The sequence below is a fragment of the Colletotrichum karsti genome, assembly GCF_011947395.1.
Source record: "Colletotrichum karsti strain CkLH20 chromosome Unknown Scaffold4, whole genome shotgun sequence".
Taxonomy (NCBI): Eukaryota; Fungi; Ascomycota; class Sordariomycetes; order Glomerellales; family Glomerellaceae; genus Colletotrichum; species Colletotrichum karsti.
Window position 1 is genome coordinate 249,604 of NW_024065904.1, and position 27,943 is coordinate 277,546.

Consider the following 27,943-nt stretch of genomic DNA (forward strand, 5'->3'; position numbering starts at 1 on the left):
TTTTCGTTATCAGCAACGTCGCACGGGGGACGAAACGCAAAATTGCAGCTTGAAGAATATTCCAGCAGCGAGGCAAACGGATGGAGCCTTGTGTGGCCGCCGACTGGACCCTCAGAAACCGCATGCGTCGCTAGCCGCGGTTGTCAACCTTCTTTGACAAGGTAGTTCCCTCTTGCAATGACGGCTTCGTCCATATGAAATCCCCGGGTCACCCACGCATCAGACGAACTTCTTCCCTATGCGCCGCGCCCCAAAACATGTTTCCACGACTGAGCTGAGCTGACCGACCGGACAGACCTCCCCTTGACCCGTCGCGCTCGTCAAGATGGGTCGATCAAAGTTCACATTTCCTGTCCCGGGGAGGAAACAGAAGCCGCCCTTTGGGCCGATCGTGTCGGGACCGATGTCGAAAGCACAGAAAATCTTGGGCACCGCCGAAATCAACATCGATGCGCCTCGACAATGGGACAACGCCTCGACCTCCGGCATCAGCGTATCCGTATCCGAGAGCACCGCGACGTACAATCCAAGCGAAAGGAGTCGAGTTCAACAACAAAGCGAAGAGAAGGCGCCCGCTGGGAACCATCGTAGAAACAACAGCCAATGGGAACAGGAATCGGAGATTGTGCCGGCATATCTGACGAATCGGTTTTCGCAATTGAATACGGACGCCGGCCCGAGGGACTTCACCGAGACATCGAGCCTCACCCGCCGAGGATCGAGTTCGACAATCACCTCGTGGTACGACAAGTCCAAAATGCCACTTTCCATATCGCAGCAAACGTCATCCTCGTCCATGGCAAAAGGTCTGCCCCAGAAGGCGAACGAACTCCTGGACATCGAAGGAAATTCGAATACTGTCGCCCCATTGGCGCTGAAACCGAAGAAGAAACCGAGTAGATTGGACTTGGGGCCCCTCTTGTCCCGACACAAACACGGCAGCCTCAAGTCCCTCCGTGAGGGAAACCAGGGAAACCAGGCTCCCAGCTCGGACTACGATGCCAGATCCCCCTCTCTCGCCTCCGTGACGTCGCCCAAATCCACGCCGCCACCCATTCAGCAGCGGACAGAGAGGAAGCTGGTGAGACGAAGCACGTATGAGCGCATGGTTGAGAACTTGTCATCGGGTCGCCCTAGAACCGGTTCTAGCAGCCGCAGAGGTGCGAACGACATAAGCCCGCTGCCCAATCTGTATGAGCATTATGAGCAGATGTCTTTCGATCAGGTTCTGGGACACGACGGGCCTCTGGCCAAACCAGACCAACCCATGGCAAACGCCGTTCCGACACCGCTGAGATCGCCACCATTGACTGAACCGAGGAAGAGCGCGTCCGTCTTGAGACCTGGGATCCGTCCGCATCAAGCACACGCAGCTGCGCCGGCAGCCAAGCCGGCACCTCGGACTTCTCCAGAAATCGCCAGTTCAGCCATCCAACAGGGTACACTCCCAGATCGAGATTGCGCGTCCAGCGTGTCGAGTCGGTACACCAAAACGTCGAAGGCTTCCAAACGAACGAGTCGAAGCATCACTGGCTCCGATTTGATGGAGAGAAGCGTGCTCTCCCTGTCGTCCGATTCCGAAGAAGACGATGCTTTCCCCGATACCTTTTCTTCGAAATTTACCGGTGAATCTCAAAGCAGCGACACGGGTAGCCTAGCGCCATCTTCACTGAGGTCGAATCGATCACGCGAGGCCCCCTCGCTCGCCTCTAGGAAGTCTGTCAAACATGCCAGCTTCGCGCCGACGAACACGTACCTCACGATACCGAGCAAGTCACCTCCGTCTAAAGCCCCCAGCCCCAATTCCCGGATGAGTTCCCTGCCGGCCACTCGGTACCAACCACCTGCCCCATCGAACCGTTCATCCATGTATTCGACCAAGTCGACGTCGACGACGAATTCTGGCAGTGACAGGCATGTTCGCCCAGAGTACGCGGCTCAGGAAGCGCGAGCCACTCCCCAAAAGCCCGTACAGCAGCCCCAAATCAAGCCTGAACGAGTGGTGGAACCGCCGCGGCGCATGCTGTCCACCAAGTCTTCGACTCATTCAGTCGACCAGCCAACACCTCCCTTGAGTCCGACATCCATAGAATCCTTCACGACATCGACGGAGTCGATCGAGGCCAACGGCGGATCTGACTCACGGTTCATGGCCGTCACACGGCAGGAGGAGATGCTGTTGGCCGCCCTGCGCATGAAGCGAGCTCGTATGCGAGAATCTCTCGTCTCAGAATACGAAGAGGAAACTCAGTACGGTTCGTCTTATCACCACCAGCGCAACTCGTCGCAAGGCACCATCAAGGAAATGCAGTGGCCCGAGCCTCCTCAGATGCTTCGGCACCAGACATCGACGAACTCCAACAGCACCATCAAGGCGGGTTCGCGGTCGTCGGAGGCACGCCCAGGGTCGCTGGTGGGCAGCCGGAATCACTCTCGTAGCAATTCTCGCCGTCTGGACATTCAGTCCTCGTCCTCCCGACCCGGCTCCATGCCATCGTCGAGAACAGGCAGCCTGAGGCGAGCAAGACCTTCCCTGGAAGTCCCGGCGGCAGAGGCCAAGCACGAGCGCATACTTCTGTACTTGGACCGGCCCGTGGGCAACGTCAGTTCAATGGACTTTGCCGAGCCAAGTCCCGACCTGAGCGATTTCATGGACTTTGACAATGGAAGCGACGAGGAGGACGAGCTTTCGAGCGACCCTTCACTTTATCGACACCGTCTTCAGGGATTTGGGTTTCCCAACAAGGGCCGAGGACGTATGCTGAGGACGAGTGAGCCTGGACGTCACGATTCCTCGCCTTTGAGACCGCGAAACTCGGCTGAACTCGCCGAGCAGGTTCGTGTAGTCGAATCCGAGAGCGATATCGAGCCGGTGGCTGGGATCCCGAGACCGGATTCTCCTGTCTCGCCTGAGGGGACACTGCCCTTGCCCAACCATAGACTATCGTCGAAGAAGGCCGTCAGGTTGAGCGCTGTCGGTAATGCCGGGGTGGAAGCCGGCTGGTGGGATGACGATGGCTGACGGGTTGAAACGAGGGAACGGAAGCTTTGCCCGCAAATGGTTCGGATAATCTCTTCTCGATACCCTGCACATGATAATTTTTCTTTGTCGATTGATCTTGTACAAATCTCGGACGGATTAGAGACAGGAGGCGTGGTGTTTTGTTTTGGGTTCGCAGAGGCGGCGGGTAATCTTTTCTTCTGGGACGAAGCGGGAGGGAAAGCATTTTTGCATGAGCCATCTGATTTTTGCTGATATTGTTTCTGCTGGTTTTGTTGCTCCGATGGAGCTGATGGCATCACGCCTGGATCGTCTCATTGAGTCTGTAATTTTATTACAAGAGATGCTTGATGGTAGCATAATGTGTTTGGATGGAAGAAATGACGGAGTTTGAAGCTTGGAGAAGTTGGGAGAAGGCAAAAAGGCAGAACATCTCATGAGGGAAGAGAGCATTCTCTCTCTCAGTAGGTACGTACGTCTTGCTAAGGTACTTACTACCTTCCGTATAAAAATCTATCAACCACCTACCTTCCATGAACTAAAGCTTCCGTACCACGGGAAATCGCTACCTCTAGCGTCCAGTGGTTACCTCTTGATTTACAACGTACATCATTGCCTTCTTCTCAACTCGACCTTCGGTGATAGGGACCTAAGCATTATTGAGCAGCAGCACCAATAATCCGCCGACAGCATCATCTTGTCACGATCGGTTGCAAAAGTACGGCCGTTATTGTTTAACACGTAAGGGCGATTCCGGCCCATCTCTAAATTGAGTGAGATAAAGTACTAGTACATAATGTCACATCCGGCTGTCCTCCCGTGCAGTGATCCATCAACGCCGGTTCCGTGTTTTGTAATCATCTCTTTCCCGCCGCTTCGTCAAAGCTCTCCAAGACAGTCTCCTTCAGAGGCTTGTCCTCATCGCTCTCGCTGGCCTCTTCGTTGTTGACAATCTGCTTCGCCATCGTCTTGGCTTGCGCCTCGCCGACCTTGCCGTAGACACTCAGACCTGTGGCGATCATGCCGCCGATATCACCCACGTTGCCGGGGACGACCACAGCCGTACTCTCCTTGGCCAACTTGGCAAAGGCGTCCACGTACTTCTCGGCGACGGATAAGCTGACGGCACCCTTAGCCGCGTCCTCGCCCTCGGCGATGCTCTTCGCAATGGCGTCAATGCCAGCAGCAGTAGCCATGGCCTTCATGCGGATAGCCTCAGCTTCACCAGACGCCATGTTGATCTGCTCGGCGCGCAAGGCCTCGGACGCAAGAATAACGCTCTGCTTCTTACCCTCGGCAATGTTGATGGCTGACTGGCGCTGTCCTTCGGAATCCAGAATCTCGGCTCGCTTCGATCGCTCGGCAGTGACCTGTCGGTGCATGGCTTCAACGACACCGGCCGGGGCGTGGATATCACGGATCTCGTATCGCAGGCAGGTGACGCCCCAAGCCTGGGCAGCCTCGTTGATGGCAGCGGTGATGTTGGTGTTGAGAGCGGCGCGCTCCTTGAGGACGTGGTCGAGGGTCAGTTGGCCGATTTCGGATCGCATCGTGGTCTGCGCCAGCTGGGAAATGGCGTATTCGGCATCCTCGACGCCATAGCTACAAGACAGTCAGTATGTTTGCGCGAGAGAACCCAGAATTCGCTTGGGGCGGCCTGACCTAGCCTTGTAAGCGTCGAAGACGCGTGTGTAGAGAACACCATCCAACTCGAGGGTAACGTTGTCGGCCGTAATGGCGCTCTGGCTCGGAATCTCAATGGCGACTTCCTTGAGCGACTTGACGTAGGAGATACGGTCGATAAAAGGAACGAGAATAGCAAGACCAGGGTCGAGAATGCGGTTAAACTTTCCCATGCGCTCGACGATCCATGCTGTCTGCTGAGGGACGAAGCGGATCACGGTATTGGCGGGGAGAGAAGGCTTCTGGAAGTAGGATGGAGGAATGCTGGAACCGATGCCAAAGCTTGATGGGAGCAGGCTCTTGGTGCTCGTCTGGAAGCTGCGCGACTGAGTGAATGCCCTCCGCAGAGGCGGGGAGAGGGCCGCCTTGGTTACCGCCGAAGCCATCTTTGCTGCAGCATTGGCCCAAGTCGAACTGAGTGCGTGGATCACGGATGGTGGAGGTTGTAAGCTTCTGGGGGCAGCTCTCTGTCATGAGCTAAGCACCGTGGGTCGTCGCTGCCGAGAAAAAAAAAAGGCTTCCATGGGAAGTAGGATGACGGAAGCGGCAGATGCCTGCCGGATTTTAGCCGGCGGAATGGGCCGAGGCCCACCGGCTTCCAGGTCGTGGTTCTCGATGTTCCTGTAGTTTCCAGCGGCCCTACTTCCATTGTTTCCTACCTTGCTGCTCTGAACCATACTGTCAATTTCCAATGGCTGCTTCATTGCATTTCACCGAATACACTATGGAATGCCCATGAAACCCAACTCATTGGGCGTTGACTATGAGATGCATCAACAGGTTTCAGTCTTGATGCCCGCCGCCAACACTGAAGGCGCAATGGCATCTATCGGTGGTCCACTTAGGATGATACCGCAGGGCAGTCATCTCGTGCTGCGACGGATACAGATTCACAGTTTCCAATGGAATGAGGCCGTTGAACTCATCACTATGTCTGAGCCATACGCAGTTTCAACATAGCTGCTGTCACTGGCAGGAAACCTCTCCGCCTTGTTTGGTGCACACATGCCAAATGGCAGAGTTGAACGGGGGGGAAGTCGTAATCATTGAGCCGTACTACCAATGCCATGTATACCGGGAATCAGCCCTTGCAATCCATCCATACCCTTTGTCGCACATCCGGGGAATCATGAAATCGGCTACTGGTAGACAGAGCCCTCAGGAGGCTGGGGAATCTTCTTGTTAGCGGGAGCCGCCATGTATCTGCAGAGCTTATTAGCAAGGCGTGCGTCGAGTATTAGACGGCGTGTGCTCGGACGCACCTCCTGAGCTCGATCAAGATAGTCTCCATGGTGTTTTCTCTCTTCCAGTTGGCAAGGCAGGGCAGCTGCTTGGGGTCGACGACGCCGTTGCGAGGGTTTACGCAGGGCAGGTTGACCTGACTAACGAACTGTATCGTGGGGGGCTCGTCAGGGTAGTTCGGGCCGCAGTGCATCTTCAAGGAGTAGATTCGGTTCTCGTGGACACTCTGTTGGGACAACTTATTAGAGTATGCACAACACAAGTTGCAGCCGGGGGATAGAACGTACGTGGGGAGGGCCCAGAATGGTACCATTCCAGTCAGACATGAGAAGATCTTCGGCATCGTTCAGACCGTACGAGCAAGCCTCTGCAAATGGGAGAGTCAGTCAGAATGCGCGGGGCAGCAGGACATGTGTCACAGGGTCTCAAGTACCTGCTCCAAGGCCCTTCTCGCCCTTCTCGAGCTCCTCAAGGAGTCTGAAATTGCGTGGAACCTTCGCGCCCATGATTGCTGGTCTTCAGATGTCGTGGGTAGAGGGAGGTTGTGGTGGGTTGGAGGCGAAGTTGCGATGTTCGTGATGGAGGGGTCACAAAGTGAGAGGGACGACGCAGGGCAGAGCAGAGCAGTCCGGCTCGGTCTTACCTAAGGTGACGGGAACCTCGACCCGCAAACGGTCGCTGGTGGTAGCTCGTCTCAGTGAAGTCAGCTCTTGCCAGAGGGATCCCCCGTACCCCGCCGGTGAGATAGGTACAGCGCCTACCCGTCGTCAGTTAGGCCGCCCCGGCACCTAACGTGCCTGATACGCATGCACGAGCCAGCGCGGGGCATTGGCGACCTTACAGGCGGTGAGTTATTTCTGCCAATTGGAAGGTCACCGTGGTAAGAGCAGGTGGGTACCTTTATGCGAGCTGAGTCATCATTCAAGGTGGACAGCTCACCTCAATCGGGAGCTCATGTTGGGATGGACACCGAACATCGCAGTTAATGGCTAGCTCCCTTGGACTTTCCTACGAACACCATCCGTTTTCTTACCTCACCACAACGCTGCTCAATAGGTTTTCTGGCAAATTCGGGCTTTGTCGACCACAAGCTTTCGTTTGGTGTCTTTACCCGATGATGGACTGCCCTTGGGGCCACTCGTGACGAAATGACGACCCAGCTCCTAGCTACGGAGCTAACGAATCTCATCCAAGAAAGCAAGCGGAAGCATAATGATCTTCGACAGGTATGTTGTTTATCTGCTGATGAAGAGTCTCTCGATTGACCCGACATCTCCAGGCCGCCGAAAAGTCTCTCGATGAGCTAAAAGGGCTTCGAGGGGCCAATGAAGCTCAAGCTGCTAACGGTATTGCCGCGTCTCCCGAGTTCCGAAAGTGATGATATCGACCTTGTCTGACCTCACAAACAGAGCTGGCGCAGCGCCCCAATTTTGTCAACCCCTTCATCATTGCATGTGGCACCAAGAATGCAAAGTTCACCGGCATCGCTATTGTATGCCTTCAAAGGCTCATCGTCGCCCGCGCTCTACCCAGGGGAAAGTTGAACCAGGTTCTGGAAGCACTGAGTGAGGCGACCTCTGCCGGTCTTGATGTCCAGCTCAAGATTCTCCAAGCCCTGCCGTCCCTCTTACAGAACTACGCGACCGATCTGAAAGGAGGCCTCCTTGTTACTGCCTTGAACATCTGTTTCATCCTGCAGACCAGCAAAAATGCTATCGTCAACAACACCTCCGCTGCCACCCTGCAGCAGCTTGTCGTTTCGGTATTCGACAAGGTGGTAGCCGAGGACAAGTCCGGAACGTCAACACCTCCCGCTGGCGAGGCGCCAATAGGTGATGGCACGGTTGAACTGCGCGCGGCTGCCTTGGATGCGTATAGGGTAGGCGTTGTCCTCCTTAGCAAACCGCTCCGGTTGCTGACTTTCTCCTAGATATTCATGGACCTTTGCCTCATGACAGAAAACCAACGCCCCGAGTACCTCAGGTTTTCCGGGCTCCCGCAGACCTTTGGGTTGGAGCTGATAGAATCAGTTCTCACCAACCATGCCTCCGTATTTTCGTCGCACAAGGAGCAAGCCCACATCCTCCAGACCCGTGTCATGCCCTTCATTATCAGCGCTCTAAAGGGCAAGCCCAACTTTGCAACGTCAGTCAGACTAGTTCGGATTCTCTATACGCTCTTGCGACGACACATCAACATTCTTCCCTCTGAAAGTGGCGACGCCCTGGACATCCTGACACAACTACTCGACCAAGAAACGGCAATATGGAAACGAGCTCTGTGCCTCGAGGTGTTCAGGGGCATTTTTGCTGAGCATGCTCTGATCAGACGCATTTTCGTCAACTATGATGCGAAGGAAGGAGAGAAGAATATCGTGAAGCACCTGACGGCAACCTTCGTGCGACTGAGTACTGAAAAGCCGTCTGTCATCGGCCTGGGACATCAATCCACAATCCCCGTGGCGAACCCATATGCGAGCATCGCCTCGTCTACGGATCAAGCTATGCTCGAGGCGAGCGGCGTTACTGGCATCATCAGCGGATCCGTTGGCTCAGATGGTTCCAACATCGGAATCAGCACCCAGTGGAGCAATGTCAGAGTTCCCTGCATCGACCAATTGGACAAGACCGAAGCGCCTTCCATTCCAGAATCCTACATTTACAGCTTGACGCTCTCGTGCATCTCCTCATTGTCGGAGGGTCTTGCCAAGTTTATACTTCCCCTCACCGTTCCAGGAGACAGCCGCGGCCGCAAGAGAAGTGGAAAGCAGGAGCCAGGTCGGGATTCTCCCGCTCCCCCGCAAGACGATGCCGATGGCCAGCGCGGAGCTTTGGAACGCTCGGCATCTTTCAAGAAGAATCCGGTGCCCCTTAACCCGTTAGTTTTGGAGGACCATCCCCTACACAATGAAGTCAAGATTTGCGCAGCCATCATTGAAGAATGTTGGCCAGCCATTCTTGCTACTTGCTCAACGCTGCTATACGCTGCCATGGATTCTGAGTACTATCACAGCCTAGTAAGGGCATTTCAAAAGTTTGCCCACGTGGCTGGATTGCTCCAATTGTCGACACCACGAGACGCATTTTTGACGACACTGGGCAAGGCTGCAGTTCCGCCAAACGTCTTCACAGCTTGTCTCAACGCCGGTACAGCCCGACCCACGACACCAACACCGACCACAGAAGCCCCAAGCAGTATTTTCAGCAATGCGCGAGGGCTATTAAGTGTCGACAGCTTGAATCAGTCGACTCCCGTTGCTGACAAAGGCCGGCAACAGAGTGTCGATGGAAGTCAGATGACCCTTAATACTCGCAACCTGCTCTGCTTGAGAGCACTTCTTAACCTCGGCATCGCGCTTGGCCCGACACTTGGCTCATCGTGGCGGATCATCCTCGAAACGCTACAGCAAGCCGACTTTGTTCTCTTCTCCACAAGTAAGACTCCTGGACGAACACCTCTTGCCACCAAGGGAACCGACCATCAGGCCGAGGGTGAAGCAAGCGCCCTGCTCTCAAACTTTGCTAGCGAAGTGAGAGCTGTCGAGACTGCAGCCTCGAGGCTGATTGAAAGCACCATCGATTTCCCCAACGACGCCTTTGGCGAGGTTGTAACGGCGATATGCAATCTTCTCGAGAGAACCAACGACGATAAACAGAAGGTTGAGGCCGCAAGTCAACCACAGTCCCCTCAGTCTGCCAGCATGAAGCCTCCAGTACAGCAGCATCGCCGCGTTCTGAGCGTCTCTACCGCCGCCGCAGCGGGCCCGAACCAAGAGGATCATTTCGCTCTTGCTAAGCTTGGCGATATTGCGACCATCAACATCGACCGTCTACTGTCGTACCCGCCTGACATCTCTGGCTGGACGCCGTTGACATCCGAACTCATTCACATTCTCAACGCCTCGTCGATGAACTCCTCTGTTAGACTGCGTGCGGCAGACATTCTAGTCAGGCTAGCTCTCGAATCAGCCAATGTGGCTGCGACAATGGAGCGCGAGCAATGTGGAAAAGTCCAGCTTCTTCTTCTTGAGGCCCTTCGGGACGCACTTCTGCCACTGCAACAACAAGACAGAGAGGTCACTGTATCTAGCCATGGTACCGACATCGAAATCCACAAGGCGATTCTCGAGGGTCTGAAAAATTTGCTCGAGAATTGCGGCGAAACCCTTGTGAGCGGTTGGGAGATTGCTTTCGAAATCATTGGCTCCATCTTCATCGACAAAAAGTTCGCCCCGGAAGAGCGCAGGGGCTCCCAGACGGTTGTTCTCATGACACGATCAGCGAAGCTCGTCCGGTCTTCTTTCAATTCTCTTCAACTTATCTGCTCTGACTTCTTAGCGTCTCTGCCAAACTCTTGCTTCCTTATACTTGTTGATACCCTTTACAAATTTTGCTCGCAAGATGACGACCTCAACATTGCTCTTACGGTAGGCTCAACGTCCGCAGTCTTCTGAACATCAGCTGACGATCACAGACTGTGACGTTCTTTTGGGTCCTTTCGGACTTTCTTTCCGGAAAGACAGAGTACCTGCCAATTACCGCTGATCTGATGCAAGGCTCAACCATCTCAGAGCTGGCCGCGCTCGCCGCGAACTCGGAGCACAACGCGTCCGATGCGGCACTCTGGATGCTTCTGCTTCTCAGACTCACGACTGTGACAGCTGATGGGAGGCTGGAACTGCGGAATAGTGCAATTCAGACTCTGCTGAGAATATTTGACGCATATGGCGACAAGCTAAGCCCGGAAGCCTGGTCGGTCTGCGTCAAATCTGTGATTTTCAAACTTATATCATCCATCGAGGAAGAACTGCAGGCTGCAGCCAGCGACAGTTCAGTACATCGGGATCAAAAGGAATGGCACGAAACGGCCGTTGTCGTATTGAACGGCATCTCGGAACTTCTAGCCACCTACATGGATTCTCTGTCGAGCCACTCTTCCTTTAACGCTCTCTGGCAAGAGCTTCTTGGCCACTTCACAACTCTCCTTGACTTCAAGGTGCTCAACATCAACACGGCAATATACAAAGCTCTCGGAAAAGTCGTTAAGCTCGAAGACGACCCCGACCGGGAAATTTTCGACGCCACCACTGTCAATGCTGTTTGGGAAATGTGGTCTCGGGGCACACCAGTTTCCTCAGACGAAGAGGACGGAAAGAAGGCAGACAATCAAAATTGCCTGATCGCTTTCGTCGCTGCATTCCACGACGTGTACCAGCTTGTACAGAAGGATTTGACGGTTGACCGAGTTCGTCAGATGCTAACGCTCTTCCGCGAGGCGCTACAACAAGCAACTGTGGCGGCCTACGTCAACGATATCGAGTACGTTACTCCGCTGCAGAACCAGGTGCTCGAGGCAATCAAGATGGTGCGAACAGATCTCGCCGGCGTTCCATCAGCAATGATATCCCAGGTGGCAGAGTTTGTCCGTCTGGCATTCAGCGACGAGGTCCTCAAACCGCAAACACCTACACAGCGAAGGACCTACGTCGCAATGTCAAAATCCAGCATGGCCATCTTGCAGACTCTGATCCTGAAGAACGCCTCCGACGCAGACATTTACTCTAGCGAAGCCTTCTCCGCCGCCCTGTCCGCCCTGTCCAAGCCCGTCGTTTTGAAATACGGCTTCCCGATCGTCACTAAATCAGTCCAGCCATGGCGTCTCGCTACAAACTCTATCCTCGCCGTTCTGGAAGCGACACTGCCTCAAATCCGCACCCTCGAAGTCCCTCGTTCGACTCTCCAGAGCATCTGGCAAATGATTGTCGAAATAGCCGACGGCATCGTCAGCGCAGACTGCCATGCGGCCCCAACAACTGCCGACCTCTCAGACGACGAATCCTTCGACATCACAGCCTTCCACAAGCTCCGCGAGCTCATAATCCCTTCCCTGGGAGCCGAAGCGATTCCCGACAAAACCCGTAAGGCCTACGCAGAGTCATTGTTCCGGACATCCATCATCCACGCCCCGTCGCCGGCCGAGACCTCTCTCCTCTCCAGCAGCGACGGCACCGATCTGGCGGCACTGTACAAGAAGCGAAACGGTCGCACGATAGATCCCGCTCCCACCCGCCGCGAGCGCATGAGCTACGTCTGCCTCGACGAACTCTTCTCCCTCGTCTCCGTGTACAGCGAGGACTCCCTGCGCATCGTAGTCCAGCCGCCCACGCCCGCATTCCCGCCTCCTCGCTCCGTGCTGTCCGAGGCGCCTCAGGCCCTGCACATCCGCATCGCCCGCACCGCAGCCCCGTTCCTCATCCTCCGCACGGCACTGACCATCCGCTCCTACATCGCCGACCAGCCTCTCCGAGGCCGCATGCCGCAACCCCTCTCCCAGCGCAAAGAGCTCCTCCGAGTCCTCCGGCAACTCGTCGATCTCACCTCCGCGTCGGACGCCATCCCGGATACTCCCAACGTCGAGAGCGAGGGCCGAAAGCATCTCCTACGTTTGTACCCTCTCCTCGTCAGCGCCGTGCAGGTAGCGGGTGGCTCCGGCGACGAAGCCGTTCTAAAGCTATGCACCGAAGCTCTCGAGGTTGTCGGTGGTGAACTGGGGCTTTAGAGATTGTGTTTTTATTTGCGGACCGTGTATAACTACTTAGACGACTAGACAGACACGCCGGCCAGTACCTCATTGTAGATCATTCCTCTGTAAAAAAGCTCGTATACCGAATTTGTCTCCGTAACCTGCCTGAACTCCACGGTTCAATGACCGACCTGATACAGCTCACTAGATGTCGCTCAACAAGGCACAACGTCTCCGACCATCTAGTCTCACCTCTCACTCACGTCCCCAAAAGCAAATCCCACGCGCTGGCCGTGACCCCTTACCAATGCAGCACTCATCCATCCCCGGTCCCAAACGAGTAAACCCGCATGTACGTCTCCGGCCCCCGCATACAATCCAATATCCGTCTGTCCCTAAGCCTTACGTCCACCAAACAAAACCCAACCCATCATCCAAGACACCACCACTCACAAGGCCGTAATAAACATCTCAATGCCGTCTCAGAAACCCTCCCCCCTCAACCGCTTCCTCTCATAAACACAAAACATCCTCCAAAACCCGTACCAAAAGAAGAAAAGAGAAAGACAACCTCTAATCAGCCCATCCAACACTCCCTCCCTCCCCCCTCCCCCCGCATCCCCCGTAAACATGCGACCCTTCCCACCCCTTACCCCAACGCCCGTCTTCCGCCGCTTGATTGGTCCAAACAAAGCGGGATCCCGCCGGTCTCACGGCCCGCGACCCCACGCCTCCGGCCCCCAAGCCAAGTCCCGCGTGCATCAGCAAGCAAGCACCCGAGAGAGAGAGAGAGAGAGAGAGAGAGAAGGTCCACCAACCCGCGTCGCCCATTCCACAGAGGACAAACATGGTCGCGTTCCCGTGTCCTTGTGCTCTGTGCTCCCCAGCCTGGATGCCGGCAGTAGCGCACCGATGAATACGATCCGGGGATAGAGTTCCTGGTGTAGCAGCAGGTCTTGGGGGGAAGGGAAGGGGCCTTGGATAGATTGGCTTTTTCGCGGCGCGGCATTGGCGGAACATTGGCATATGCAACTAACTCACTCGAGTCTGGGAGATAGTGTGAAGAGTAACAGGTCAATTGCTATTGAACGGCTACTTGAAACGAGAGTAAGTGGTAAGACACGGGCTCGGCACGCTCTCCTTCCGGTGAAGGGACGGAGGGCCCACGTCGCGCGTGTCTCTGGTATCATGATCAAACCACCTCCAAAAAGCCCGAGCCCGACCGGCGCCGAGCCCGCATTACATCCACCACCGGGCTAGAATCCAAGCGGGATTACAAAGTTTGACGTGGAGAAGAGAAAACATTTGATTTTTGGAGCCGCGACGGGAACTGGCTCAGACGGCGGTCTTCTCGGTGTGCGCGGCCCGGGTGTTGATGTCTTCCTCGTGGTCGTTGTCGTGGATCTCCTTCTCGACCTGGTGGAGGTCGACGTGCGCGACGGCCGCGTCGCCGTCGAAGATCTTGGAGATCTCCTCGAGCGTGGGGCCCTTGGTCTCGACGTAGAAGAAGTACACGAAGACGAGCTCGCAGAAGTCCCAGAGGGTGTAGAACAACATGAAGTTCCAGTGGTTGGGGAGGCTGTCCCACGCGACCTTGTTGGTTTGGCTAGACGGACGTTAGTCGGGGGACGTTGGCAGGGGTTGGGTGGGATTTGACGTACTTGCCAATGGCCAGGATGGCCTGGACGGTAATGTTCATGATCATCATACCCTTGGCGCGGAGATGGAAGGGGAGGACCTCAAGGGCGTATGCGATAAGGAGACCGGAGAAACCAATGTCGTAGAAGATACCAAAGACCCAGATGAAGACCAGCTGAGCGTAGCCGGAGCCCTGGTTGGTCGATCCGGAGTTCTCGTAGACGGCACCGGTGATGGTCCAGCAGACGAAAGAGGCGACCATACCGGTGATGGCAGTCAGGAACAGAGGGCGACGGCCGAAGTAGTCGACGGTCAGGGCGGCACCGATGGAGCAGGAAAGATCGAGGATCGATTTGCCGGTGGAAATGGCGAGCTTCTGGTTCTGGTTCTTGATACCGGCTCCGTCGTAGATGGCGTCCATGTAGTTGGAGAAGAGAGCGTTACCGGAGTACTGGGAGATGATACCGAGAGAGATAATAATAGCCAACCTCCATCGGTTACCCTTGGTCTTGAAGAAGTCGATGTAGCTAGTCGTGCGGTCGGCGTCTCTCTCCATCGTGATGGTCTCCTTCATCTCGCGGAACTCGAACTGTACGGTGGCATTATTGTAGTCGCCTCCGGCGTGGTGCTTGGCCAGAACAGCGAGAGCCTCCTCGGCGCGGTCCTTGTTGATGAGGTAACGCGGGGACTCGGGCACCCACCAGATACCGATCAGCTGGATGACGGAGGGGACGATCTGGATGAAGGTGATGGATCTCCAGCACCAGTCGTTGTTGACGTAGGAAGTTCCCCAACCGATACTGGCGACGATCAGGGCACCCAAGTTCCACAGACAGTTGTAGATGGCAGTGACGGGACCACGGTGTTGAGGGTGGCAGATCTCGGTAAGAAGCAGGGGAGAGGACATCTGAGCCAGAGAGTTACCGAAACCGAGGATGAATCGGCCGCCGACGTACACTAAAACTAGTAAGCATGCGGTTTGTGATGAGAGAAAAATGCCAGAGTCATCGACTTACTTCCCCAGCCATTGCAGAAAGCAGTAATGCAACCGCCGATGACCATGAAGATACAGCCGGAAACAATGGCTACCTTACGTCCGTAGCCGTCGGCCACGTAGGGAGTGATGAAGAATGAGATAATGGAACCGATGTTGAACATGTTGATGAGAATGCCGAGCTTGTTGTTGTCGGAGACGCCGTCGCCGAAGTAGTCTTTCCATCGCTGCATCTGCTGGGAAGTGTTGACGAGCATACCATCGTAACCCGTGGTGGCCGAGGCAACCATGAGGAAGATGGTCGAGAAGTACAGCTTGCGAAGGTGAGGCTCCTTCAGCCAGTAGACCTTCTCGAATCGCGGAGCCTCAGCTCGCGCGATCTCGACATTGTCAGCAACCTGCTGGGAGGCAACGGGCTTCTTCACCATGGCGGCGGTTGTAGATGTTGCTTCCTAAAGACCGGGGAAGAACTTTCTGATGATAGAGAGAGGATTGAAGTTGATTGACCGACTCGCGGGTGGAGAGGAAAGGGTAGCAGCCGGCATGGGAGAGGACAGGGTCGAAGACTTATATGTCTTTCCCGAGTCTTGCATTTTGGGCCTTTGGCAACGGCTGAAAGGGTAGGTTTGCTTTTGATCTGCACGTTTAACCCCGGAGCTGCCTTGGTCACCCCATTGGGACATGCACACCCCGTGAGGAGGGATATGGGGGAGGGTCAGGGTGTGGCCAGAACCGGGGTGGACGGCGGCGACGGCACGAATTGGCGAGGTGCGGGTAAAACTGGACGGTCAGAGAGAGCAATGGAAGTTTTCTTCCCCAGAAGCCACCACGTTTGGGCTGGATCCAGGTCTCTACGGTGGTGGGCGGGCGTTTTCTCCCATCTTTGTCTAGCCTCTCGGGAAAGGCCATGCATCAAAGTAGATCTCTCAAAAGATAGGTCCAGAAAGGTCGCCAGCGAATTGATGGGTGCGGCACAGGAGCAAAACACCCAGGTCCGGAACGGATTTCGACAAGGGTTCGCCGCTGCTGCAGGATTTGATTCGTGGGCCGACTTCAGTCATGTTGGATGAGTGCCCTTCATGTGGCACGGAAGCCGGCGGCCTGTCATCCAACAGGCGAAATGGTCAGTTGAGAATTCTCTCTCATCTCCGTGCCGTTTACGTGACAGCGCAGCTCTCGGGCACTAGGGACATGGATGTCGGGAGACGTTCCCATGGGTTGCTCTGTAGGAACTTACTCATTGTAAGCTTCGTTGCTCTCAATTGCATCCTAGATCTACCAAAGAAATCATGAGGTTGCAATAACCAGCCACTTACCTTCAGGCCCAAAATCATAAACAACCATCCCTCCTCGTACGCACATCTGAGTTGTTGGCGCCGCTCACAGGCATCTCCGGTCCGCCGGCTCATCCTTCAAGACCAGGCGTGGAGCGCAGCCAGACGATATCGCTGGCGTGATGACTTCGAAAATAGAATCTTTCTGCCATGTGTCAAACATTTTTCCAGGCAGACCTCTAACGAAATTGCGGCAACTGGCAATGGCATGGCAGCGAAAGGAACTAGCTAGACCAGATGTTGGTCCGATGTACTTTCATTCCTGGTCTCGTGCAGATTCTTCGCCACGGTTACAAGATCGGATTGAGACCCTTCTCTCGTACACGTGATGTCGTGTTGAATATGCAACAAGACAGACCGTCGATGGAGGCAAAAGGGTGGTGATAGAGAACGTCCAAGGACCTAAAGTGAGTAAGCTTCCACCAGGCGCGAGGCACTCGTACCCAAGAACACCAATGTAAAGAGTCTGCAAGGAATTAGCGTACCAGGAAAAAAACATTCAACAGCCCTGCCTGGCCTCCGGAGACGTGCGATTTAGGTGTCAAGCCGATCCTGGACAAACCATCGCATGTGGCTCAGCAGAAGGTCCGTCTGGCAAAAGAGGCCGGCAAAAAGAGCCTTTTAACCACTTGAGGCCTATTGGTTGGAGCTCTCGTGATGAGCAGAAAACGGTTAAGGCAGATCTCTCTAAGAGATGGAACTCGTGAAAGAAGGTGTGGAGGAGAAAGCAGAGAGGGTGTCTCGCTCCTCTGGCTCGAAACGTGGGGCCTGGGGAAATGCTCCTGCAGGCTGCAGCTAGTTCGTTGGTCGACTTCGGCTATGAGAAAGCAGGCAGATTAGCTGATGGAAGTCGAGATGGTGGCCGGCAAAGCGTCATCATTGGACATGCCAGGGTTCAACCATGCGGGTGTAAGGCGCATGGCGTCCTTAGCGAAGCCAGGCATTGGGACCCCTCACCGGTCAGCCACTTCGACAACGGTTGTGCCCAGGTTATCAACCTGACCCTTCTTGACTTGTTCAGTGAGGCTATTGACATGACAAAAGTAAAGAGGTACTTACAAAAATACAGAAAATCGAAGGAATATATGAGCAATTATACTGGGTCGTCCTGTGCTGCCAAGTGATCCTAGTTGCTCTTGGATGGTCTTCTTCGAATGTTGATCGTGATCCCTCGACACGGGATCTGTAAGACCATTCAAATTGAACATTACAATACCCAAAGGTATCTGAGAAATGAGTCAAACAGGCGTTACCCAAGGCGGATCTTGCCAGAGAACCTCCGTCGACGAAGATGTCGCCAATGGGCAGCAGACCGGCCCCTCCCTTTCAGGTCGATCTGTACCAACATGGTCTCATGAATCATCAACTCATCAGGAATACAGATCCTGCGCTTGACCTTTGGGCTGCAGGCTGCAGGTGAACAGCGTGCCTCATCTTCGTGATTTTCGGAGGTTGCCTTGATGTGTCTTGATGAGGCCGCCCGGAGAACTCCCATTTCGCCGGAGCCTGTAATGCCCGGGCGGACGTGCTTCAACTTCAGGAGACGTGTCGAGAGGTCGGAAGCAGACGCTAGACGAGTGCTGTTTTCTCACCCGTGACCCTGCAGTCAATATTGAGCATGGAACGACTAAACGCCACAGGGAATGGAGAGTGGTCAGCGAAGCGCCTCCCCGGATGGTAGGGCCGACGACAATGCCATGTCTGACAGGTGTTCTAGCTCCGTTTGGGGCTAGCTTGAATTGCTTCGTGATGTTTCTGGGACATCCAGGAGACGCTTTGATAATCAGATACCCTCAACTCCTGTTGGGTCTTTACCGAGATTGGACCCAGACTGAAACTGCTTGAAAGCAAACATCAGTCAGAGAAATCCGGTTACTAAACTCAGTAACATTGAACTTGGTAGGAAATCCACTTTTGTCGACTGTAATTTGCTTCGGAATGGGAAACTAGCGAAGTGTGTATGATTTTTCATTGCCCATCGCGGCTGTTTGGTGGTCGTCTCGCTGCCAGTCGCGCCCCTGGACGTATCCACGCTGAACCTGTCTTTGTCTAACTTCTGGATTGGAGATGTTCGACCTGGCTAAACACGCGACGCAGTCATTTCTCGGGTTGGGAACGAAAGTCGCGGTCGTTGTCAATCTCTTTCCGGCTCTGGGTAGTGAAGTTCATACGTACAAGACGTATTCGTCCAGTCGACAACTCTTTACAGGCGATCAAGCCCTCCATTCAATGCCATCCATATGCCAGGCACGCTGATTCGGTATGGTCTCGACTCTGTTCGCACCACATTCGTGACTAGCATTGATTGCCTGACAGACACGAGCACCTTTTAGCTCGTAACGTATTGGTGCATCCCCATGGGGAAATCTGGGGTTTCCGTCTCGACACGTTGGTCTATCGAATCATGACCAGTTCCAGTTCATCACGCCATGCTACCTCAAACGCGGTCTCATGACCCTCCTCCAATGATTATTTGGAAGCATGAATCGACGTTTCCAAATCCGGGGAAGAGCCATGGTCCCCTTCAGACCCGCTGAATTAAGGTGATGGAGGGCCAGGAAGAATGGAATTCTGGGCCGGACGCAACGCTCGTCCGTTGGAACGATGCTTGTTCGGGATTAAGTCCATCCCGACAGCCAGGAACGTCGTTCATGCAAAGCCGTGCTTCAGCTCTTATTCTTTGCTCTGTCTTGGAGAAATCTGCGCAAATAGCCGGTTGCTCTCCTCTCAAGTTGGTTTGCGCGACTAGCTCGCTACTGACATTAGCCGAGTAACATTAGCGTCGCTAAACACCGCGATGTAAGGAGCCATGGCTGGCTGGCTGGCTGGCTGGCTTCCGTTCGGGCGGTCCCAGGTCTGTGGAAGCGCTGCGACGCCGGTTAAAGTCGAGGTGTGGCTACCCCAGACCCTGAATCCCCACAAAGTGTCAGGGCTAAGGGAAAGGGGCAAGGCGACTCGATGCAACTAGAGGCAGATTCGGCCATGTGGTAGGGTTGATGGCTTTTGGGTTGCAATGCAACCAAAGCTGAGAATTGGAGGAGAATTCTGGATATCACGACGCTGGCGAAGGATTTGGGATGACAGTGCAGGAGAAGCAACGCGAGAGAGGAAGATGTGGCAGGGATGAACTAGGCAGAAGACAAGGCGTCCCTTCTTTCTCAGTCTCAATATCGCCATTTCCTTCCATTCGTTCCCGTTCTCCCAGAAAGGCCCGACCTGGGACCCCTGAGGCTGTGGCACGGCAGGCATCACGGCACGTCTTCCCTCCTCCCGTGTCCACCTAAAGCATCCTTCTTGCCAAGAGCAGACGAGCAAGTCCAGTTAGAGTATGAAGGAAGCAGCCGGGCTCTCACTTTCGTCCCCTTTCCTCCTGTCAGCATCCAACACTTTTCACATCTGTTCAGTCTCATTCGATTGGTTTATTGACACAAGTCTATGTCAATTCTAAGCTATCTACCTGCAATTCTTGGTATCATGGCTGCCGTGGAAGGTTCCAATGCCTTCTGGCGAGCAAACAAAGCAAATCCATCCATATGGTCTCGAGAATCCGAAACTCCAATACGCCGAGTGACGTTTCCTCCAGTGTATTCCACAGCTAATGATCTTTGTCCAGTATCATTTCGCAGCCATCATACTCAAACCGTTGTTGATCCCATACCGTCCCAAGACAAAATTACCGGCCAAAAGCCTTGTCGCAAAGCTGCTCTTCTTCGAAGAGCAACAAAAAGGAGAACGGTCGGTATCAGATCGAGTCATCCACCTCCATGTTGTCAGCCACCGACTCCTCGTACGAGTCGTAGGGCGTTTCCTGCGAAGACGGTCCAGCGACGACATCCAGCTCATTGTTGGTTATCGACTGCAAGGCCTTCTTGAACTTCTCGAGCTCGCCTCTCAATCTCTCCCTCTTTCTCGCGGTGGCATCATCTTCTTCCATCAGACGCGAGAACACAGTTCCGTCATTGGGGCCGACCAGACCAAGCTGACGCTCCAGGAAAAAGTCGAGCTCCTGAACGATCTTCGGCATCATCCGAGATGTGACTGAAAGACAAACCGTGTCGGCGAAACGAAGGGCAGAAACAATGTAGTAGCCGCGAACATATGCCGCGACCTTCAACTCCTTGTCGAAAGCATCCGGGCCCATCTTCGCCAGCTCGACGTTGTGCTTCTTCTCCTCCTGGTTGCGCTGATCCGGAGTCATTTTCTCCCAGTCATGGAAGTCTGAGTGCTCTCCGGAGAACGCCTGCCAGCGCATAACATGGCGGTACCGCGTAAGCATCCGGCTCTCTGCACGCTCATACTCCTCGAATGCCTTCTTGTTGACGGTGAACAACTGAAACGTCTCCATGCGGTACACGTCCTCCAAGAATGCCAGAGCCTCGGCACGGCGCTCCTCCAGGAATTGGTTCATGTAATTCCTTGACTCCTTAAAGATGAGGCGTTTCTTCAGCGACCCGAAAGCTTGATCCAACACGTAGTCGACAATCTTCTGCAGTCGAGTCATAGTCTCCTGCAGGAAGGTTGCCATAGGCTGGTTCCAAGCCTTCACAGCCTCCTTGCACAGGTCCTCGTACACCTCATCCGGCACGATGCTGGGCATTCCGGCTTTGGTCTTGGCCCTGATATCTTCGTTGATCTTGCGAAGAGTGCGGAAACCAGCGCCGTACTTGACATACTGTTGGAATGGTGGTGCCAAGGGGGATGGGGGGACAGGGCGCCGATGAGTCGGCGTCGATGGAGTCGAGCCGTTGTCCTCTGTCTTGACGGCGACGGAGAAGGAACCACCGTTGACTGTAGGTCGAGATCTCTTCACACTGGCGCTACCTTGTGTCTGAGCACCACGCTTTCGGTTTCCCGGGGTCGCAACGCCGGCGGCATCGTCCTCATCGTCTGAAATCTCCAAGACCGGGATGTCGGACCTGTCCTTGAGGATGAACTTCGGCTTCATATGTAGAATGCAATCCCGGAATGCATCGGACAGGGCTCCGTAGTTAGCGGAGAAGTCTCTGCCACGAAGCGTATCCTTGACGGCATTAGAGAAGGCCATCAGGCTCTTTCTGACTTCCAACTCGACATTGTTAGGCAGCTCCGGGAGGGTGCTCAATTCAGCCTCGATCTCTTGAAGTCGTGTAACGACCTTGTGCTTGATCGATGGCAGGCTGCATAGCGTTAGTATTAATCGGAGGGGGCGGTGTGACGAGCAACTTACTTCTTGGCAAACTCCTTTCCAAGCTTCTCCGAAAGAGCAGCCTTGAGTTTCTCAACTCCACACCTCTCACGGAAGCGGTGAAATTCCTCCGGCCAACGTTCACTAGCGCCGTCGTGGAAGTATGCTTCCTCCCAACGCTGCTGATCCTCAAGTTTCCGATCTGACGGGCGGGAGGTGATGAAGAACTCATGACCAATTCTGTGACGTTGTCCATCCAACATGGAAAGCCACTGCGCGTAGTTCCCCTCGGGGAGAAGGTCCGCCTTGGTCATGACACCAATTGTGCGCTGCTGCGCCTTGAGGTTGCGAATGATGGACAGGGTGGAGGAGGTCTCGGCATCGACATTCATCGGAACAGCCCAAATGATGAGAGCGCCCTCATGTGAGATATACTCCCGAGCGAGATTCTCCACGACAGAAACGAGATACTCGTCCTCCTCTCGGGCCGAGTTGCGGAAGATGCCAGGCATGTCGAAGAATGAAAGATCAGGCAGGTCAGGCCCCCTGATCTCGAGGGCGACGGTGTTGGGGCTGAATTTGGCGGCGGTGTGCTCCGCCTCTTCGTCTAACAACCTTTGCTTGGTGATGGCGCCTGTGCCGGGGATGTACAACTCATGATTCTGGTCGTGATTCAAGATAGCGACTTGAGCCCATCGAAGAACGGTGTCAATGTCAGACTGGTCGTAGATAGTCATGAATTCCTTGACAACGCGTGGCTGCTTGACCCACGGTGGAAAGGGGTTTTCGGGCGTGACATCGTCCTTGGTGATCTCGTAGCCGGCAGGGGGCTGGAAAGCGAAGTCCTGCTGCAGGGAGACGCGGCAAGACCACTCAGGGCCGCCACGGTCCCTCGCCAGGCTGCGAGAAACACGGATATGGATGGGACAACGGGTACAGACGCCGTCGCTCCGCGGCAGATTGAGGCCGGCCAGGCCGGACATGAGGCTGGACTTGCCGGCCGATTGATCACCGACCAAGACCAGCTGAGGTAGCGGAACGTCGTGAGAGACGCCAAGCTGCTGAAGCTCACCGAGCGTATCGTTAAACACCTTCAGCTTGGCGCCAATGTCGCGGAAGGAGCCATCAAAAATCGATGAATCGTTCTGAGTTGCGCCGGCGGGCGGCTCCATGTCGAGGTTCCTAACCTGCATCAGGACAGGAGCTTCGCTGTCATCGACAGTGGGGTTCGTCATAGCTGTCCGCACAGAGCGAGTGGCTAGGGTCTTGGCCATGACGGAAGGTGTAGCTGCTCAAATTGTTAAAATCTGGGTAAGGAAGTGGTATGAGCGTAGACTTACGAGCGTCGGACCTCATAAAAGTCTGGCTGTCGTCTCCTGGCGCAATGGAGTTTCGCGATCTGCGCTGGGGAGGGGAGCCGGCGACGGTGTGAGCCAGAGTAGGCGTAGGAGAGGTATTGCCGGGGTTGAGAGCACCAGGCTCGGCCTTAATACCTCGTTGAGCCCTTGCCTTGGTCATATTAGGCAAGATGAGGCGGCCGAGATGTTGCAAATGGGTGTTGAGAAGAAGTTAGGAGAAGGATGGAAGTGGGTGGTGGAATTATTTTAAAGACAGACAAAAAAAGAAGGACCGTTGGCAGCCTCTGGAACAATCCCCTTAGGCAACAAGTGAAAAAAAGGATCTGTTTGAAAAAGCGTGGTGGTTTAAGGCAGGAAGCTGAGGGCGAAGCTCAAGGAAGGAGCTCGGGGAGCAAAGCTTTAAGAGCTCTTTCCTCGTCTGCGTTGACCAGAGCACCATGAAGTCCCCATGCTCCAGGGACGCTCATTAAAGTGGTTGTAAGTGTTAGGATGGACTTGAGCAGAGTGACTATCAAGTCTGCTTTTCATGACACAAAAGCTCATTGACTAAATAAAAATTGCTGAACACACTTCGAGGTTGCTCTAGAAGCTACTGGGTATCTTTGAATGGGTTCCATGGCGGCGTTGCTGGATATATCTGGTGATGTGCACCTCCGTCTCTTGTACTCGGTAGCAGGAATTATTGCGGACTGGAGCAGACGAGGTGCATCGTTGGAGTTTTCGCGAGCAGGGGTCTTAAGGAGCTCCAGAATTAGCACGAGTGGCTAGCGGTGGAGCTTGGCCGCGACGATCCCCTGAGAAGCGCGATTAGGTACCTGACAGACATCCCAACTTGCACGGCAGCCTGTTGAAAATTGCGGGCGAGGAGTGAGGACTCACCCGGTCAACGAAGTCGCCTTCGAAGCTTGCCAGGCGCATCCAGTCGCGTCTGCTGCTGGCAAACACGCTCTGACGCGGTTGTGTCTCTACGCGTAAAGTGCCTGGATCTCCAAGTTTGTTTAATGGGATTGGACAGAGTTGCTGCGACTTACATGCACACTTACACATCAGAGTTGCCTTTCCAAGAGTGAAACAGCTTGACGATCCTGCCTGAGGATGAGCTCAGAAGAGCTTGTCAATGGCATTTTCTCATACAGTCCAAGATCAGAGATGTCCATCGAGAGAAATTGAGGACACGTCGCCAGACCTTAGTGATAAGAACTGCAGCTTGTAGCCGCCAGCAGAGACAGAAAAAGCATTGTGAGTTCTGAGGGACACGAATGAGAAGTGAAGCTCATCGCATGTGTCTTGTGCAGGTGATGAGGCTTGCCTCAATTAGGGGATACATTATCTTTCTCCTAAATTATGTGTATGCATCAGTCTTCATCTAACAGCATGGGAACAGCCGCCACAACCCGAGATGACACGAGCCACATGGACCCCTGCTGGCATACATCGCCTGTAAATTATTCTTAGTCCAGACCACCCGCCCACCCGAGCGTCCAGCTGAGGTGGACGTCAAGGTGAACGAACTTCTCAGGGGCCCTCGAAATCCACGAAGCGGTGACGTTGCAATTCGCGACTTTGCTCTTTCTCCCCTCCACCTCACAACCATCACCCCAAAACCTCCTCGTCCCGCCAGAATCATGTCGCTGCAGGTTCCCTTCCGCTCAAAGGCGTCCCAAGAGGGTGCCACCAAGGCTGTTATCCTGGTAAGAGCATCGCACCTTACCCAAGCGCTTCTTATCGGCGGCGCAATTATCTCCAACTCCCCCGCTTCGGCTGTCACTTTCCTCGATCCTCAGCCTTCCCGACCAACATTCTCTGCAAACGGAACTGTAGCAAGCTAATCGTGACTCTTTCAAACTCTAGGTCGGTGGTCCCTCCAGAGGCACTCGATTCCGTCCCCTCTCTCTCGACGTCCCCAAACCCCTCTTCGAAGTTGCCGGCCACCCCATCATCTGGCACTGCCTGACGGCCATTGAGCGCGTCCCCGGCAAGGAGATCACCGAGGTCCTCATTATCGGTTACTACGAGGAGTCCGTCTTCCGCGACTTCATTAAGGATGCTACCAACGAGTTCCCCAACCTCTCCATCAAGTACCTGCGCGAATACGAGGCCCTGGGCACCGCCGGCGGCCTGTACCACTTCCGCGATGCCATCCTCAAGGGCCGCCCCGAGCGCCTCTTCGTCCTGAACGCCGACGTCTGCTGCTCCTTCCCCCTCCCTGAGATGCTCCAGCTCTTCCACGACAAGAGCGCCGAGGCCATCATCCTCGGAACCCGCGTCTCCAACGAAGCTGCCACCAACTTCGGTTGCATCGTCAGCGACGCTCACACCCGCCGCGTCCTCCACTACGTCGAGAAGCCAGAGTCGCAAATCAGCAACCTCATCAACTGCGGTGTCTACCTCTTCTCCACCGACGCCATCTTCCCCTCCATCAAGACTGCGATTAAGCGTCGCACCGACCGCCCCTCCCGCCTCGTTTCCTACCCGAGCTCCGAGAACCTCGAGAACAGCTTCATCCTCAACGACGATGACGAGGAGCGCAAGAACGAGGTCATCCGCCTCGAGCAGGATATTCTCGGTGATCTCGCCGACACCAAGCACTTCTTCGTGTACGAGACCAAGGACTTCTGGCGCCAGATCAAGACGGCTGGATCCGCCGTCCCTGCAAACGCTCTCTACCTGCAGAAGGCATGGCAGAACGGCTCCAAAGAGCTTGCTCAGCCCAGCGCCAACATCATCGCTCCCGTCTTCATCCACCCTACCGCCCACGTTGACCCCACCGCCAAGCTGGGCCCCAACGTCTCCATCGGTCCTCGTGTCCACGTAGGCCCGGGTGCTCGCATCAAGGAGTCTATTGTTCTCGAGGACTCCGAGATCAAGCACGACGCTTGCGTGCTGTACTCCATTATTGGTTGGGGCAGCCGCGTCGGTGCCTGGGCCCGTGTCGAGGGTACTCCCACGCCTGTCGGCAGCCACACGACGAGCATCATCAAGAACGGTGTGAAGGTCCAGAGCATCACCATCCTGGGCAAGGACTGCGGTGTCGGCGATGAGGTCCGGGTGCAGAACTGCGTCTGCTTGCCGTTCAAGGAGTTGAAGAGGGTGAGTCTAGCTCTGACCCCAGGAGCAGCACGATTTACTGACCATCATACAGGATGTCGCGAACGAGGTCATCATGTAAGCGGGAGTTTCAGGGATGAGATGGGAAGACGGGACGACGTAATGATGAAGATATCTGCATCGGGGTCGGATACAACTCCATTCTTCATAGATGCATGCGTCTTTGGTCACAAAAAGCAATGGAATTCAGCCAATTCAAATTCATCAAACTCTTGTGTACGTCCCCCGGATGGTGAAAGACGGGCGCATATCAACGACTGCTACTGTTGTCGCTCCGCTTTCGCCCGTGTCTACTCACCACAACGACAATTGAGCCAAAAGAGAGAAACCCAAATCCGCTATATGGTCATATGGTACCACCAACAGATGAAAGCATGTCTTCAAGAGTGGGCGTGGCCAGATTGCAGCGCCCGCTATGGCGCCTCTTTACCCGAGGCCACCCGACATTCCGTATCTGTATGTTATCTGCTGATATCTAACACGTGGTCAGCGGTCGTTCTCGGAATTTCTCGAAGGCAGGGAGGATGACGACAACAATGGCAATAGTGGTGAGAAGGACAATTAGGACGACGACAATGAGAACAGATGACAAGGATAGCGAGGAGTATAACAACGAGAACAACAATGATAACAACGAAAGGAATGAGGACAACCAGGACGACAAAGAAAACAGCAAGAATGAGGAGGCGCGAGGATGGCGGACGACGATGACGGATGCCGACGAAATAGACGGCGATGGATGATATAGACGACGATGATTTGGACGACGGTTAAGACAGCTACAACAGGCCGACTTCAGCACGTGTGTTATAAAGCAAAAGCCATCCAAAACACCCTGATGTGCGGTGGTGCTTTGCCTAACCTCACGCGAATGAAACCTTTAACCTAAAAGACAAGCAAGCCATCGAAGCATCAAGGTCCCCTTTCCACATTGTTTCGGAGTTGCGAGGTTGAATTATATAGTAGTCCACTCATCCCTCCAAAGAATTTCCGCTTCGCCGTCTCACACCTTGGTCAACGAATTCCATCGACAATGTCGCTTCATCGTCCCAACCAAGGCGGCCCCAAGAAATCCAAACTGGGTGATTCCACTCAGTTGGATGATACCTCTCCCGAAAGCCCAGACGCTCTCATTAGATACCGCACCACGGGCATAGATCAACTCGGCCAAGCAATCCCGACTGGATTCTCGACATCATGCTACCGAGCACGGCGAAAGAACTTGCAAAAGTGCCCCATCTATCGCATCCCTCCGGAGATCCTCATCGAGATCATGAGGGTGTCTGAGCCCGAGGATCTCTACCTCCTGAGGCAGGCTTCATGGATTTTCTTCTCGGCTTTCCTCTTGCCAGACTTCAAATGGTCGCATACGAACAAGATCTACGCTGCGAGTCGATCTACACCAGGGCTGATGGATCTAGCATTTGAAGCTCCAACAGCCGTGCGCTCCGAGGTTCAGTATGACTACACTGCCCTGACACGTTCACAAAGGGACAAGGTTGAGGCCTGTCTTCGGAGGGGAAAACTCTGCAGAAGCTGTCTCTCCGGATCTGACCCTCGCTCCACGGGCTTGACTGCATCTGCGACATCGGGGCTAATACGCTGCCTCGTGTGCCGCAGACTCTGTGATGTGGATGGCTTCTGCGTAGGCCGAGTTTCGATCATACCGAGGTGTCTCGCTCACGTGGGCAAGAAACGGATATGCCCGCATCAGTACTACTCCTTCGAGGGTTTACCGGTGCCGAGCTCGTCCGGGGGTCAGATCCGGTGCGACGCTTGTGCATCGGAGCACGAAATGGGACCCGCAGAGCGGCCACCAACCTTGATTCGTTCCAGATGCCCCGACGGTAGAGACCGCACGCGTCTGGAGTGGAAATTCGAGATACTGACGGTGGATGC

The 27,943-nt window shown here is 54.7% G+C and overlaps 7 protein-coding genes across 7 annotated transcripts; 3 read left to right on the forward strand and 4 right to left on the reverse strand.

Moving 5' to 3' along the window:
• Nucleotides 1-325: 325 nt before the first annotated feature.
• Nucleotides 326-3,022, forward strand: CkaCkLH20_01620 (uncharacterized protein; the record flags this gene model as incomplete). The annotated part of the gene is made up of 1 exon (XM_038884339.1): nucleotides 326-3,022. The coding sequence occupies one exon, from the start codon at nucleotides 326-328 to the stop codon at nucleotides 3,020-3,022; it is 2,697 nt and encodes an 898-aa protein (XP_038750039.1).
• An 836-nt stretch (nucleotides 3,023-3,858) lies between these two features.
• On the reverse strand, nucleotides 3,859-5,070 carry CkaCkLH20_01621 (SPFH domain/Band 7 family protein; the record flags this gene model as incomplete). Its single annotated transcript, XM_038884340.1, has 2 exons — nucleotides 3,859-4,603; nucleotides 4,664-5,070. The coding sequence occupies 2 exons, from the start codon at nucleotides 5,068-5,070 to the stop codon at nucleotides 3,859-3,861; spliced, it is 1,152 nt and encodes a 383-aa protein (XP_038750040.1).
• Nucleotides 5,071-5,823: 753 nt separating this feature from the next.
• Nucleotides 5,824-6,432, reverse strand: CkaCkLH20_01622 (ubiquitin-conjugating enzyme; the record flags this gene model as incomplete). The annotated part of the gene is made up of 4 exons (XM_038884341.1): nucleotides 5,824-5,887; nucleotides 5,947-6,152; nucleotides 6,214-6,293; nucleotides 6,360-6,432. 4 exons carry the CDS (start codon nucleotides 6,430-6,432, stop codon nucleotides 5,824-5,826), a joined length of 423 nt encoding a protein of 140 aa, XP_038750041.1.
• A 642-nt stretch (nucleotides 6,433-7,074) lies between these two features.
• CkaCkLH20_01623 (endosomal peripheral membrane protein) lies at nucleotides 7,075-12,484 on the forward strand (the record flags this gene model as incomplete). The annotated part of the gene is made up of 5 exons (XM_038884342.1): nucleotides 7,075-7,152; nucleotides 7,206-7,272; nucleotides 7,336-7,805; nucleotides 7,857-10,352; nucleotides 10,400-12,484. The coding sequence occupies 5 exons, from the start codon at nucleotides 7,075-7,077 to the stop codon at nucleotides 12,482-12,484; spliced, it is 5,196 nt and encodes a 1,731-aa protein (XP_038750042.1).
• Nucleotides 12,485-13,783: 1,299 nt separating this feature from the next.
• CkaCkLH20_01624 (MFS hexose transporter) lies at nucleotides 13,784-15,508 on the reverse strand (the record flags this gene model as incomplete). The annotated part of the gene is made up of 3 exons (XM_038884343.1): nucleotides 13,784-14,054; nucleotides 14,110-15,043; nucleotides 15,103-15,508. 3 exons carry the CDS (start codon nucleotides 15,506-15,508, stop codon nucleotides 13,784-13,786), a joined length of 1,611 nt encoding a protein of 536 aa, XP_038750043.1.
• Nucleotides 15,509-20,156: 4,648 nt separating this feature from the next.
• CkaCkLH20_01625 (dynamin family protein) lies at nucleotides 20,157-23,096 on the reverse strand (the record flags this gene model as incomplete). The annotated part of the gene is made up of 3 exons (XM_038884344.1): nucleotides 20,157-21,570; nucleotides 21,621-22,866; nucleotides 22,919-23,096. 3 exons carry the CDS (start codon nucleotides 23,094-23,096, stop codon nucleotides 20,157-20,159), a joined length of 2,838 nt encoding a protein of 945 aa, XP_038750044.1.
• A 1,465-nt stretch (nucleotides 23,097-24,561) lies between these two features.
• CkaCkLH20_01626 (gdp-mannose pyrophosphorylase) lies at nucleotides 24,562-26,787 on the forward strand (the record flags this gene model as incomplete). The annotated part of the gene is made up of 4 exons (XM_038884345.1): nucleotides 24,562-24,627; nucleotides 24,788-26,026; nucleotides 26,079-26,101; nucleotides 26,643-26,787. The coding sequence occupies 4 exons, from the start codon at nucleotides 24,562-24,564 to the stop codon at nucleotides 26,785-26,787; spliced, it is 1,473 nt and encodes a 490-aa protein (XP_038750045.1).
• Between the last annotated feature and the right edge of the window lie 1,156 nt (nucleotides 26,788-27,943).